The 15,279-nt window shown below is 38.7% G+C and overlaps 1 protein-coding gene across 2 annotated transcripts in view; it reads right to left on the reverse strand.

The window, feature by feature from the left end:
• NUDT14 (nudix hydrolase 14) overlaps positions 1–15,279 on the reverse strand; it is a 101,761-nt gene that overhangs the window by 26,021 nt on the left and 60,461 nt on the right. For both annotated transcript variants that reach the window (XM_074956357.1, XM_074956358.1), the window contains exon 3: positions 3,795–3,859. In XM_074956357.1, coding sequence (XP_074812458.1) covers positions 3,795–3,859 — 65 coding nt within the window. The remainder of the gene's footprint in view (positions 1–3,794; positions 3,860–15,279) is intronic.

Consider the following 15,279-nt stretch of genomic DNA (forward strand, 5'->3'; position numbering starts at 1 on the left):
TGAATATTAGTTCTGCTTATATTGATATGGAAGTCTCATACATGCTACCAAAACTAAGTGCAGCTGGTTGAACCTAAAAATCTATTGTTCAAAACAGCTTCCATTTGTTGGCCAATGTACATATCAGGGTTTATTTTAATCTATGCATTTATCTCTGCTGGGAAGTTGGCCTGTACATTCTGTACCATGTGCACAATGATGAATCTTTCAGCCTGTCAACTCAGCTGTTATTTGAACAGGGTTATGAAAAGCATGTATGTTTGTTTGAAAAATCCTCTTTTGAACATATAGTTCCTTGCACAGATTCTTGAGTGGAATTTGCAAAGGACCTTTTGCATTAATCTAGAAACAGCTGTCACTGTAATACACTCCTAAAGGAAATACTAAGGGCCAGATTCTACAGTCTTTAGTCAAAACTCTCACTGATCTCAGTGGACATTTTTCCTAAGTAAAGTCTGCAGGATTGGGTCCTAAAACACAGAGAAGCACTACCAAAAATATAGAGCCATTCAAACTTTCTTTTACAGATGTAGCTCCGTTTGTTTCTTTTTTTGCAAAGTTTCCCGTTTTCACCCCCTTTCTTTTATTAACAAATCTGATACTAATATATGAAAAACATGTTATAAGATGCCCAGCATGAATACTGCTGTTTTATCTAATAATCTGTGACAGTTATTATACCTTAATAATGTTTAAAATATACTATATAAGTGTAACATGGGTTTCATGTAGAAAAAAAAGTGCATATTTATTGTTTAAGACTCATTCCAAATATTAAAACTCTGTTACATAAGAGAGTACAAATTTAATGGACAAATTTAATGTTAGCAACTGAACTTTGTCCAGTGTTTCATTGTCCCTTTTTATCGTTGGTTATAAAGGAATATTACTCCCAAAGAAGTAGCCCACTACTGAGGGTACTTAGTTTAAGTCAAGGAGATCCTGAAGACACATCCTTAACTGGTGTAAATTGCCATAGCACCGAGAAGTATGACAATTTACCGAAGCTGAGGATCTGGCATTATTTGTTGGCTCTTACTGAGCAAATCTGGGGGAGTTTTTAATGTGTTTGCTCTAACATCCAAAATCTGAGTTTGTCTCAGATGGTTAATATGGGAAAATATCCAAAACGTTTCTTTCTTTAATTGGGAAAATGCCATGATGTGGTTATTGAGGTCAGATTCCACCAGTCTTGACTTCAGACAAGGCAGCTAAATACCTCCAATAAACACAACCGCAGTTCAGCTCAGAATTACTCTAACAAATTTCACAGGTCCGTGATGCGTTTTTCATGGCAGTGAATTTGGTAGGACCCTAATCATGAATTTCGATTAATGATCCAGCATGTAGGCAAGATCTGTGGATTCTCATAGTGGAAAGTCCTAACTATGTGAGTTCTTTCCTGTGCAGCTGTGGCACAGGGAAGAGAGCTGAACTGCCTTAGTCAAACCAGGTGATATTGTTACCCAAAACAAGCCCGTTCAAGTAACTGAAACAAAAGGTTTGCTTGCGCTCCAAGGAAAAAGAATGGGGAGTCAGTAGTACAGATTTGGAGAGGCTTCTGGAATTTAGCAGCTCAGGGAGGGAACTGGTTTGCTGTTTAAACTTTTGATTTCTTTTTGTTTTCACCAATTGTTTTGGGAGCCCTCTGAGGTAAAACCTGGCTGGTGACAAGCCTTGGGTGCTATGTATTTTGAGTCACTGGAACAGCAAATACATACAACCCAATTAAAGGTTGTTATACGTTAACTTGAAAATCCCATGGTGTATGTTTAGTGCTACTAACCCAAGTCTTCTCCAGTTACATACTGTTTAATCGTATTTGGAAAGATGTGGTCCGTTGACTATCAAATTAATGATACCTAGAGTCTCTCAATGGGGCATCTGTAAGGGACTAAAGTGGAAACTACTGCAACATTCTTTTAGATTTTCATTTTAGCAGAAGAGTTAATTAGTCCTACCCTCTTGTCTGTCTGAGGAGGGGCAGACACAGGTATACAACAGTCACACTTGTAGTAGATACACCTAGTGATTTAAACTGCTGCTGATCATTCAAATACTCAAATATCCATAGAAATGTTCCCTTCCCCTATCCTCGTTCTGTTGGGATTCTGACAGGGGAGCAAATAGGACACAGAGAGAGAACCATCACTTAATTTATGCATTTTTACGGACAGTATGGCAGATCATCCCCAGGCAATGGAAAGCTAACCCTATCACAAATACTCTGGTGGGAGTGGGTATGAGCAGTAACTGCACTGGAAAGTTTGACTGCCCATTTGCAGAGAAGGCCAGTCATTCTGAGCACAGTCAGGACCCTCTCTGATCTCTGTGAACAGAACACCAAAACAGAAGGCTTTTTGGGAGACTAGGCCTTCTAGAGCCAGCAGAATCTGAGATTTCCATGGAGATGGCACACTGGAGGTATCCACTTGGCCAGAACACTTAGAGTATTACATTTAGTCAATTTTCTCTATTCCCTTTGCTTATGGACCAACCTAATTTCATATTATCTAGCAGCTTAATGTGTTTCTCTTGTCATGAGAAATTCATCCTGAAAAGAATCTATTTTATTACACTATATATTACAGTATTTTATTTGCAAAAATAATTAACTTTATTATGCATTAGACCTGATTCAAAGAAAAAATGTGCCCAGCTCTGTCTTGCATAGTACTAAAAGGCTAATGTGTGCATTGAGCCTTGTGCCCTCTGCACAGGAGTGAATTTCGTAAAGTTGATAAAAAAAGGCATCATGAAAGATATTTGCAGTTAGAGCCACCTAAGAATGCCTCAAAGAGAGTATTAGCCATACTAGCAGTTTCTATTTGGTTGCAAATAAAAGACATAAGGATTTTAAATAAGCATATAAATAAATCCTATTCCTTACAATAGGCAACAGAGTGCTGAATGAAAACATGAGCAACAAGTTACAATATTATTGCTTTACACTGAACTGCCTGTCAATCACTATAGGCAAGTGCGGATGGTAAGACACTGCACCAGAAAGTTTCCAGTGACATCTACCAGAATGGTCTTGAAACAGTCTCCTAGCAACAGAGATAAAAAGAGAGAGAAATATCTTTTAGATTCTCTCTCTCTTTTTTTTTTTTTGGTTAAAACCAACATGCTGAGGAAAAATACATCTTATTTTTAACCTCCAAAAAATAAATAACTGTCAGAAGTTATAACAATTGATACAAAAACACTAAAATTAATTTAGATAGATTCTTTCTTAAGGTATCAACCCCTCTTACAAGTAAGAGAGCCAATAATCTACCTATTACATTGCAGAATACAATAAAGCAAAAATATATTTGTGCACAGTGTATCAATAGTCCCTAATTTTGAGGTTTGTTTTAAATTTCCAAGCATATACTGCCTCACATTAGATAAGATTTTTTTTTTTTTTTTTAAATAAGGAACATAACACTAAATGATTCAGGGCATAAGCCATCTGCTAATTACCATAGGTCAAGAAGAAACTTCCTAAAGGAGCAGCTTATTCCATAATTGCTCACTACAGGGCTGTTTGGAACTTCCCCTGAAGCATAGCAGTAGCTAAAGCCAAAGACAGACTAATGGACTATCTGGATCACTGGTTTCATCTAGTAAGGCAATTCCTATTCTGTGGAATGCTGATCTAGAGAATAGAGTGGGCTATAGTACAAAGGAATAGAATATGGAACAAAGATTTTATCACAACTATCTGTACACCCCCCAACTTTTAACTGCTAAACCCTTAATAGCTTGCTTCACTTGAGAGCAAAAGTAAAGCTAAAGAAGAGGATTACCTGGGCGGAACTGCTTCACCATAACAAAGCATTGCCGAGAGGAATTAAATATCAGGATTGAGACACTAAGGAAGAGGGGGAAAAAAACAAATCAATGCACTCTGAATAAACCAGTATGGATTAATGCAGTATTATTAACCTTACATCCCATGACTTTTATTTTTAACTATATAGACATGTATGATGTTCATTAACAGTTCAATGCAACACGGGCCTGATACAAAATCCATTGATTTCAGTGGATTTAGAATCAGGCCCCAAAACACGGGTGACTTTATCCACTCTTAAGTCACTTTGCAGAAAAAAAAAAAAAGACTAAGAACACGGTTATTAATTGTAACAGCAGGAAGAGCTTCCAAAATCAAGTTATTTCTGATATCAGGGACACATATAGGCTGTAAACCTGGAATCAAATCTTCATGTGTGCACCCTAGCACTCGGAAGGAGCCCCATTGAAGTCATGGACTAAAAAGTCTACCTATTTGCAAAATCAAATCATAAATAGTTTCAGCTACTACCAGTTTTTTGTGGTTTCACAAATTTTTTTCTCCCGTTTCTATACAAAAGACTCACATTCAACTGACTAACTCACCATACTGGGGAAACAAACTGATACTTCACAGAGTACCGAAAAAATAGAGAATTATTTTTCTGTCTCTAATTTCTTTCCATTGTAGTAATCTTGGGTTTTATTTGTAACACACAACAAGTTAACATTTTCAGATGAAACTGTGATTGCTAATTGGTGTCCCTTTAAAACTCACAAAAGCAAGTTTACACCACTCTCATCATCATGGTGTCAACCCTTCATCTGCAATGCCTAGGTGCAGGTACATATCACTGGAAAGATCATTTATTATTCAATGAATCATACAGTTCTTCAATCCAGTGGGTTAAGTTAATGATGGAATATTTGCAGAAGTATTCAACAATATTTGAAATATAATGATGATGTCTATACATTTTTACTATGGATTTACTAACAAACAGTTGCTACTAGTTTTTTTTAAAACTACTACAAATATAAATAACTAAAGGGACAACTAAGATACAAAATCTTTATGAAACTTTAGCAGTATTTTAAATTCCATCTAATGTCAAAATGATTATTCAGAGCATTTCTATACCAGGAGTAAGTTATCTATATAGAAATCTATTTTAAACTAGACCCTAATGTACATATTGGGGCACTAGGTGCTGAAATTTGGCTGACCCCTGTGCAAGGACATAAGAGGGCAAAAACAACTCCGCACCCACACTGATTTTAATCCCATTTGGAAAGATAACATAACTCCAGCAACTAATGCACATCTCCAAATCTACAATGTTGTGCAACAAAGAAAAAAAATTGCCTTATACTCCCAGTCATGAAGTCCAAATCTGGGCAAAATGCACCTTTGTCACTGCTCTTGAAGTCTGTAACTGTGCAAACCCCCCTGAAACATGCAAGCGCCTATAGTGCAACCATAATGTAAACGCACACTTACAGGATGTAAGTGGAAATGTTCTGTTGTCACTGGAGAAAGTTGATGGTAGGCTATAAAGAGGGACTGCCCCCAGTGAATGCTGCTGCTCCCACTAGAAACCTGCGCTTGGCTCAGCTGAGGTGATACACAGAGACCTCTGTTGGATACTGATGGCTCCTGCCCCAGATGTCATTTGCAGGGTGATTTAAACTGAGGGACACAGCTTTTTTGGGCTATTGTGCACGGCTGGATATTTTTTTTTCTGTTTACAGATAGCCTAATATTCAACCAGAGAGAGACTCTCTATCAGCCAAATATTGTGTAAAGACAGAAGGACTGAATTTAAGTCTGAAGCTGTAAAATATTTCAGTGTGCTGGACTGCGGTATATTATGTGACCTTCCACAGCATTGTTCTTTGACTATGTTTAATTTCTCTTTCTTTTTTTTTTTGGATACTATTCTGTCCCTATAAGAGTAATTTTTTGTTTGTTGCTCTATTGAACTTCTGTGATGTACTGTACCTCAAAATAGCACCCTAAACCCCAATATTCACCACTATTATATGATTATGTATGTGTTACGATATGTTTTGTACAAAGTATGTCTTATGAGGTATGATTTGGAAAGTTATAATCTGTTGAACATCACTGTTTGGTGCAAATGTATCACTGTATATGAAGTCATGAAATTTTACTATATGTTTGTTACTGAAACACATTGTAAGACTGGGAAATGCCCACAGACTAGCTCTTCAGTAGCAACAAAGGAGTGACCAACATCCAGCCAGGTGTTAAGCAGCCATCACCGGGCCTTCACCAGCAGGGGAATTGTAAACAAGAGATTTACAATTCACATGAAAGACAGTTGCTTGAGCACATACACCATGGGGCTGCCTAACCACCATGACACAGCAAGGATGTTTCCAGCACCTGGAAGAGAGTATAAAATAAGAGACAATGACATCACCACTTCACCTCTCTTCCCTCACATACACTGAAGGCAACAAGATCGTTTGGAAGACAAAGAAACATTTGGACTGGTGGGAGTGTTCCTAACTGGAAAGGCTACAGACTGCTGTAGGGTTTTTGGGTAAGAGAAACTTCATTACTTCAAACTGGATTTAGCTTGATAAAGTTTAGGAATTAGACGGCGATTTTATCTTTCATTTCTTTTTGTAACCAATTCTGAACTTCTATGCCTATATCACTTATAATCTATCTTTCTTTAGTTAATAAACTTATTCTAATGTTTTATCTAAGCCTGTATGTTTTTGATTGAAGTTTGGGGAATCTATTCAGGTTACAAAGGCTGGTGAATGTCCACTACCCTTTGACAGAATAACAAACTAATTAATGAGCTTTCATTGCTCAAGAAGGTCTTGAGCAGTGTAGAAGGCACATTTCTGGTGCAAGGCTAAGGCTGGGGCTGGCGGGAATTTGCTGGTGTCTCCCTGTATACAGTTCATGAGTGGCTGGGGAGAGGATTCATGTGCTTTGCTGGGCGTGCCTCTGCATGCTGATGGCTGAGTGAACAGAGCCTGTAGGGTTTGCTGTTCACTAGCATAGTAGTGTAGGAGACAGCCTGGGCTGGAGAGTTAAAGGAGGCACAGTGGTTCCATAGTCCAGACTGCACCCTGGGGCATGTCACAACTTCCCTTCTTTTATATTGTGGCTACAAAACAGTATAAGTCACCTGAGAAGTTGAATCAACAGCGTAAAGTTAGACGGGATAGTGGAGACTCTTTGAAGGATAGACTAGCTTCTGAGGTTGTATAGCCTTCCTTACACCCCTAATGCAGGTCCAACCTTTACTTCGGTTGGGCCTCCTTAGCATCTGGAGAGGAAGATATCACATTAAATAACTTGCATCTACTTAGAAGGATCAGCTATTAGACATTTTCCTAAGATTCAGTCATCTGAGATATCTATGGAACAGATGGGAAACTTGAAAACAATCTGTCAAAATTAAGGAACAAGATCAAATTAAACTGGAATTGAGTAGTACCAAGTTATTACAATTGTCTGTCTCTCACACCATCTTGAGACGAAAAGGCACAGAGATGCCACAGATTTGTAGAACATTTTTCTTCATTACTTTTAATTTTCTCAGAGACTGACAAAATTCTGAACACAATGTTTAACGTTTATAGCTTTTTTAAAATTACGGCAGATGAATTCTAATGTTTCCTTACACAGCTTGAGAGTCACAACCTAATAGGTTAAGATTTAAATCTCTCAGAGATGCATTTGCTACAATAAGGTGCAATTTGGTATGATTTTTTTTTTAATCCATCAAACCTCATCCTTGAGACCATGAAATATACTTTCACAGCTTATGATGAGGCTTGTACCTTTTTACTTGTGAAACTCCATGCTGCTAAAATCAGGGGATCAGGTATTTGAAAAATCCACTAAGTGGGGGCCAGATCATCCAACTGGATTTTCATGGGTAGATCCCTGAGCCCACAAAGAGCCCCCACTGAATGCAATGGGACTCCATTGTGGGTACAGCAGCCATGTGTGTGGATTCAGATGGAGAATCTGGCCCTCTAAGGGTACAAAAACATCCTTAAGCATGCATATATTATCATATTATATTATGTTATATATATATATATATATATATATATATATATATATATATATATATATATATATATATATATATAATATATATAAAAATAAAGAGAGAGAGAATTTATTTTAAAAAATTACTCTGAAGATTTTTTTGGATGGTATATGTATGTGGAATGGGCCTAATCTGTTGTAAAGCCAGAGTTGTAACAGTCTGTGATTGGCCAAATACTGTAACACATTTATATGCATGTTTGATGTTTCATAGCAATTTCCTAAAAGAGCATTACAGTTAACCTTGGTTTAAAGTAGTCAATATACAATATAGACTTTAAAATGATAAAAAGTAAAAATGGAAATGTACACAGCAAACCTTGTGATTAATGGTTGGCAGCATAATACATAAAAAATTAACCCAGCCCAAGTTTTATGTTATGAGAGCAATGACACAGACCCACAAGAACAGGAAAACTGTAGACCTTCCTTGGAATGTACGAGGTCTGCACAGAATTTAATCCGATATTGACATCAAAGATCCTAGTCTAACAATAGATTTGGTGTGCACACATGGCAAAAAGATGCATAGGATTTATTTTTGTTGTTGTTCCTTTCCTGGAAAATTTAATGGTCATTCCCAAGGAAAACTCATTCCAGGTGTAAGACAGTAGCTCCAGAACTAGTCTCTTATCATTTCAAAACAAGCTACAGAGTGAACATATGACTAATAGACTGCCTCGCTCACCCTGTGGAAGGAGGCTACAGAAAAAGAAAACTCCTCAAAATGCTCCCAGGATCATTCCAGGAGCAGGCTAATGTTTGCTTCTCCTCAGAATGAGATACCAAGCCACACAGATCACCTTGGATCTGAAAGAGGGTTAGGATTCTTCACAGTAACTGTGACTGCAGCTGCCCTAAGGACTAAACTTAGCAGGAAGGAGTGGCAGAAAAAGGTATCATAAGCTAGTACAAGTGATGACTGCAGAGTTGGTGGGAGATCGCATGCCCCCTTCAGCTGCTCATGCCAAGTGTCCATTTCCCCTGTGGTTCCCAAGAAGCAAAGCTGTGCAGGCAGAAAATCATCTGTTCCACGTGGGACAGATGAGTTATGCCCAAACAAGGTTCCCCCTGTGTGCAGGGTTCCCTAGGATGGTCTGGGCCACTGGTTTATTTTTCCATAAATATATGAAAAATTGGTGGTGGCTTTATTATGATCTAGGTTCATTTGGTCCTACCTCAGCACAGGGGACTGGACTTAAAATAAATGATGCTGTCGACTTGGACTCAGTGTTTAATATGGCATTTGTTCAGAGAGAGACCAGTATTGACAGGCCAGTAATGACATTTATAAAGCACCATTCAGCCAAGAATCTCAAAGCTCATTAGAGTCAACCATTTAATACTCCTGAGGGCACTCTGTGCCAAAAAATTAAAAAATCTGCACCAAAAAATTAAAAATTCTGCACACAATATTTTAAAATTCTGCAAATTTTATTTGTTAAATAAATGTGGAGGCTCCAACATGACATTGGGGAGCACAGGCCACTGGTTGCACAGAGGTGGAAGATCACTGTCCAGCTCTCTGCCCTGGGACACGGACACAGCTGTGAGGCTGCACCAAACCCTGACATAGCACAAAGACCGAGTCTGCCCAAGAAACACCCCACGGCCCTGCCCCTCTGTGCCAGGTGCACCAGGAGTGGGCAGGCAGGTTCAGCAAGGCAGGAGCCAAGTGTGGAGGGGCTTAGAGTGGGGGCTCCAGGGTTGAGAGGGTTCTGTGTAGGGCAATCTGGGAGCAGGTGACTCAGTGGGGGATCTGGGTGCCGGGGGCATCGGGATGCAGGGAGGCTTGTTGGGGCGGTTCTGGGTGCAACGGTAATGGGTCTCTGCAGGGGAGTCCAGGTGAAAGTGGTTTCGATTCAGCGGGAGGGGGGGGTGTCTGGAGGGGGGATAGAGCTGGGTAGGCAGGTATGTGGGGCTCAGTGGGGGGTCCAGATGCTGCAGGAGTGGGGCTCAGTGGGGTGGGGATCCAGGTGCAGCTGGTTGGGGCTCAGTGAGGTGGGGGTGTAGGTGGATCGTCAGGGTGCTCCAGGTGCAGGGGAGTTGGGCTCATCGGGGAGGTTCTGAGTACAGAGGGGTGAGACTTGGTGGGATGGTCTGGGCATGAGGGGGTCTGGATGCACTGGGGTTGGGTGGATGGGGGAGCAGCTCCCTGTACATGGATCCCTCCCCCTGCAGCTGAGGAGCAATGGGTGTAGGAAGTGTATGTGTGTGGAGGGAGTTTGCAGAGCTTCCTGCAGCCAGGGGAGAAACCTGGGGGTGGGTCTGACCCAGACCCGGATGCCATGCAGGAGAAGAGGAAGTCCCGTCCTCCCCAGCCAAGCCGGGACTAGCAGCTGAACCCAGTGCAGGGTAGGAGCCCCCAGCTGGGTCTTCCCCAGTCCCGCCCTCTGCCCCAAAGTGATTTACCTCTCTGCTGGCTGCCCTGATCACCTGAAACATACTACTGGGGAGGGTCACATGACCATTCTTGTGGCTTCCCCTTGCTTCCCCGTCAGAAAGTCATTTTTCTGCAAGAAGCAAAGAAATATGCAGGGACATAAATTCTGCACATGCACAGTGGCGCAGAATTCCCCCAGGAGTAACATTTTAAATTTCACATCATCTGAGACAGGCAGGTATTTTGCTTCTTATTTTAAAAAAATGGGTAAATTGAACTTAAGTTACTTACCCGTGGCCATACAGAGCTGGGACCAGAACACAGGAATCTAAAGTCCCAGTCCCTTGGTATAACTCTTTAAAAAAAAAAAAAAGATACTCCCAAATTTAAGACTCTTTTTAATAGGAAGGATGTTCACTCTAAATGCACCTTTTATTGTCCAAGAACTTCAGCTATAAATTTTATAATTGTATTATTGGGCAAGAAAACTTTTTGAGTTACCACCTTCACAAAAAATCTGGCCTAACTCTAAATTCCTTGTAATCGTGGAAGTTGACACATTTTATGAGACATTCCTAGAAGTAGCATCTCCAAAGGGCTATATTAAAAAAAAAAAAAAAAAAGGTAAAGATCTACTTGTCCGACACTAAGAGGAATACAAAATCTGCTTAGTCCATTCCACTGGAATATGATTTTTTCAAGTGCAAAACTCAAATCCATGAGCATATTTTTTTCAGGATTGTCAGTATGTTTTTTGGTATGGGCACAATTTCACCATACAGTAATTTGCTTCGTAATCTGCTATCTTGATTACTTGGGTTACAGTTAATCCATAAGCAATTGCTAGCATTTACTAATTGCTTTTCATAAATTGGAAACAAAAACTTGAAAAACCTCTTAATGGAAGAAAGGCCTTTAATGGCCCCTAGGTATCACATCAAAGGGAACTTTAAAGGCAAATGTGCAAAAATATATAGTAAATAATAACAGCAGCTAAAAGTAGCAGGGTCAGTGATGGCTCATGTCTTCATGAGACTGAAACAGGATTCCCAAAAGCTGGAGACCAGGTTTCTATAGGAGCTTACACTAATACTATATTAAGTAGTTGATGAGATAATAAGGGCAAAGAAACTGACCTTTCCGTAACTCTAATCATTATCAAGGCACCTCAATAATCACATCCTGTAGACATCTAGGATAATCGGATCAACACGGAATGATCCAAGCTCCCCCAGTACAAAAACATTTAAAGCAACCACTTACTAGTTTTTTTCCTCAGACACTCATGACTGTTTTACTAAAAGGTTAAGAATCCAGTAGACTTTTGAATTGATAATGAATATGATTCTTGCAGGCCACTTGCAAATAATATTCTGAAGCACCTGGTAAGGGCATTAGGCAGAATATATTACTTTGAATATTACGGAGCATTGTGTGGGCACTCAGTTGGCATTGGTCTGAGAAGAGAACAAAAAATTGTCAGAACTGAAAATGCCTAGGAAAGAAATACCAAGATGACATGCAGGAATAAATAGGGCAAAGAATGGAATCAATGAGAATCTCAATTCTCAAGTGATATCCAGTGTTAAGAATCTTCTTGATATACTACACAGAAAAAAGCCAAGCACAGCATGCAACCACAGAGATCTTTGTAGAAATGACCTTTTATAGACGTGATCCTGGTGAAGCACTTCTGGATACAAAAAAAACTCATGTAAAATGTTTTTGCCTAGGTCGGCTTGAAAGGGAGCCAACATACCAGCACCAATAAAACAGATAAGAAATAAAAACGAAGGGGAAATGAAACATTTTAGTTTCGCTTCAAATATTTCAGTTTTAAAGCATGATCTTGTTTTTTCTTGAAGTTTCAAGACTTTGGCTTTCTTTGCTCACCCCCATATCCAAAAGTGGAGCCCAAATTCTCCATGTTGTTCTTCCTATTGAGTCCATCTTTAAATTTAGTAAGAAATAAAGTAGCTTTGAGAAGTAAGGTACAGTCAGAGAGAAGGAAATGAAGAGAAACTGCATAATTTTACCGTTCAGCTAAGAAATGTCTATACGTGCCATTTTAAAACTATTTCTTTAAAAATGAAATTAGAATTTCTGTTGAGGTCCAACACAATCCAAAACCTGTCACATTCTTAAGTACTTTTCGGGGTATAGACTTCAAAGAAGCTCAGTTCATCTAGAACAATCCATCCAAAAAATATTTTCTTTGTGAACACAAAAGAGCAGGCAATTGCATGCAGACCCTAGGTTACTTCTCAACTCAAATTAACCCTTCATTTCTTCAGAATATGATTTGGAATTGCCCCTGAAATTTATAATGGGATATCTGAAGTGGTATCTTCTTTCTTTTATCAGGCACCTAGAAGTTTAAGCCAGAGAAAAAACAGTCTTTAAATTTTCAGAAGACTTTAATAAAGCTGCAGCCTTTGATTTATCCTTCGATGCAACTCCTTTAGTTTCCCAGAACTTTAACTGTAATACAGAAAGCCTTGAGATTGAATGAGTGTGTGCTTGCATAATCTTTATTGGTTCATTTAAATCTTCCTTCAAAGCATTTTTACATTTTTCAAAGGCCAACACCAATCCAAACAGGCTGCATTTTAAGCAGCTATCACAAAAGCAAAGCTATAAGCTCCTGACAAAAACATTCAGCCTTTCATACTAATCACAAATGAAGTGGATTTGGCAAAAGATAATTAGAGGTCTAAAAGACTAATGTATTCTGATGACACTTCCAAGCTATTTTCGAACATCGTTTAAATGTAATTAATATTAAGTAAACTCTGTATAAAAAATGAGACAAGCACATTTAAGAAAACAAACATTACTTTGGAAAAAATGAAAAGAAAGATTTGTCTCACTGTAAATTTAACTGCAGCAGGAAGTTGCTCATGATACCGTAAAGTAGGAAGCATATGTTTGGTTAATCACCAGGCTGGTGGGAGAATGAATTGTAGCAATTATTTAAGATGCGTTAACAATTCCATCAACATATACTTTTGAAATACAGACTTTAACTACAGTACCTACTTGTTAAGCACCAAGTTAGACACAATGTTTAAATCAGTCCATCTAAGAATGATTTTCAGTAGAATTTTTTAAATGTAAGCGGATGCGCACTACCACCCAATTCCCACATAATAAAGAAAAAATACAGATACAGTCAACAACAAAATTAATGAAACAATTGTGGGTGCAATTTTACCTCATTACAGTGACCTAGCCGGACCTGAGGATGTAATCAGGTACTAGCCAAAGAATAGCAACTATCCTGTAAAACTGCAGGCACATAAACAGAAGCCCTACCAAGCCTCAGCTGAAAATCAGGCCCTAAGTACATGTTATTTGAGAATATCACAGGCAAACAAATAATATAATTATCTGAGCTGAAATATGCACCACCTTCTGTACCATCACTTGAAACATGATAAAGAAAATGCCTCTAGTTATAATCTGGCAAAACTGAAGGCATTAAATTAGAGAGAAAAATATGATTTGTGGTATAGCAGTATGACATGGCACACAGCAGCATGTCAGCCAGCAAACACATATAACTGTGATGTATCATATTAGTTTTCATGTTAAAATAAATTAATTCTTATATAAAAAGAAAGACAAGTGAAATTTCACAATATATCATAATACATTTGTACATAACACAGGAAATACACATGGGATGAAACTAACTTCATTCACACACAGCACCAGTGATCTAGCACAGGGAATAGGCAGAGGGATGGTAATTTGCTCCCATAATGTGCTCAGAGTATATGGCTGCAATGCAGTCTCCACAGCTGCTTGCTGCAGCCAATGGCTGGAAAAAGTGACCACAATTCCTCCATGGCACTTGTGTAGTTCTAATGACCTGTAATCTGGCCTACCCTCATGGCACGAAATGGGTGCAGAAATCTCCTAGCGAAGCTGCTCTTCTGGCAGGTTCTCTCTGCATTCCTCAAGGCCACTGCAGGGCTTGGTGATGCAAAGGGGCCAGGTCAGACCCCCTTCACTGAGTTAAATTTAAAGCATGTTGTAGTGAACTGAGTACATATCTATTTTTTATCTTCCCATCTAGAATAGCTTTAAGAGTATATTTTAAGAACCTTTTTCTCCATACATAATAGAAGTTGAGAAGTGCAGACTATTTCTGTGGAATCTGCAGGAGACTATAGAGTATAATGCTGATTTCTTGGACTTCCTACAGACCTGGCAAATCCTTCCCTGCAAGCCCTTCAGGAAAACTGTATTTTTCAGCAGTCTTTACAAAAGTAATCACTATCTTACTTGATATATTTAATAAAAAGTCTCTATCCTTTAGCTGCTGTAATCATAAAGTGAATTTATCCCCTACTGAATTCTAAAAGGAGGTGATATTTTTCCCCCTCTCTTAAAATGTTCAGGAATGACTTCATAAGATTTTCCAACAAGAACATATATTTAATACAGGGACGACTAATGAGCCATTCATCAGTGACATTTGACTTGTGTTTAGGATTTCGGTAGGAGCCACAAGAGTACTGGTAAGAGAATGGTCTATATTGCCTGTCTCTAGTCACATGACATTGTTCAGGGTTACAAAAGACTATAACCCAGTTACGTGGTAATATCCACAGACTCCAGTGGCTAACGTTACAGTGACTTCAAAGTTTTTCTTTTACATGAAGTGTGCTTTATGTTGATTTTTCCCATCGGTTTAAACTGGTAAACTTCCATCACCTTTGCTTTATACCAGTTCACATCATAACCTGAAAGCTATTCTCTCACTTGTCAACCACTGCACTGTATGCTTATGTTCCAATTCTAAGTCTCATACACTACATTATTTCTTATTCCTATTTTTATCACTGCGTATTGACCTTCATAAATTCTTAAATTCTGTCTTAAAAAAATCTTGGATCAGTTTCAGAGAAGTCATTGAAACCTGAAATGAACTAGGTATATTGTTCTACAAAGTTGATGAACACAAAACTAAAAGTATTACATTTCAAACTCTTAGTGTACT

Source organism: Natator depressus, chromosome 6, assembly GCF_965152275.1.
Source record: "Natator depressus isolate rNatDep1 chromosome 6, rNatDep2.hap1, whole genome shotgun sequence".
Classification (NCBI taxonomy): Eukaryota; Metazoa; Chordata; order Testudines; family Cheloniidae; genus Natator; species Natator depressus.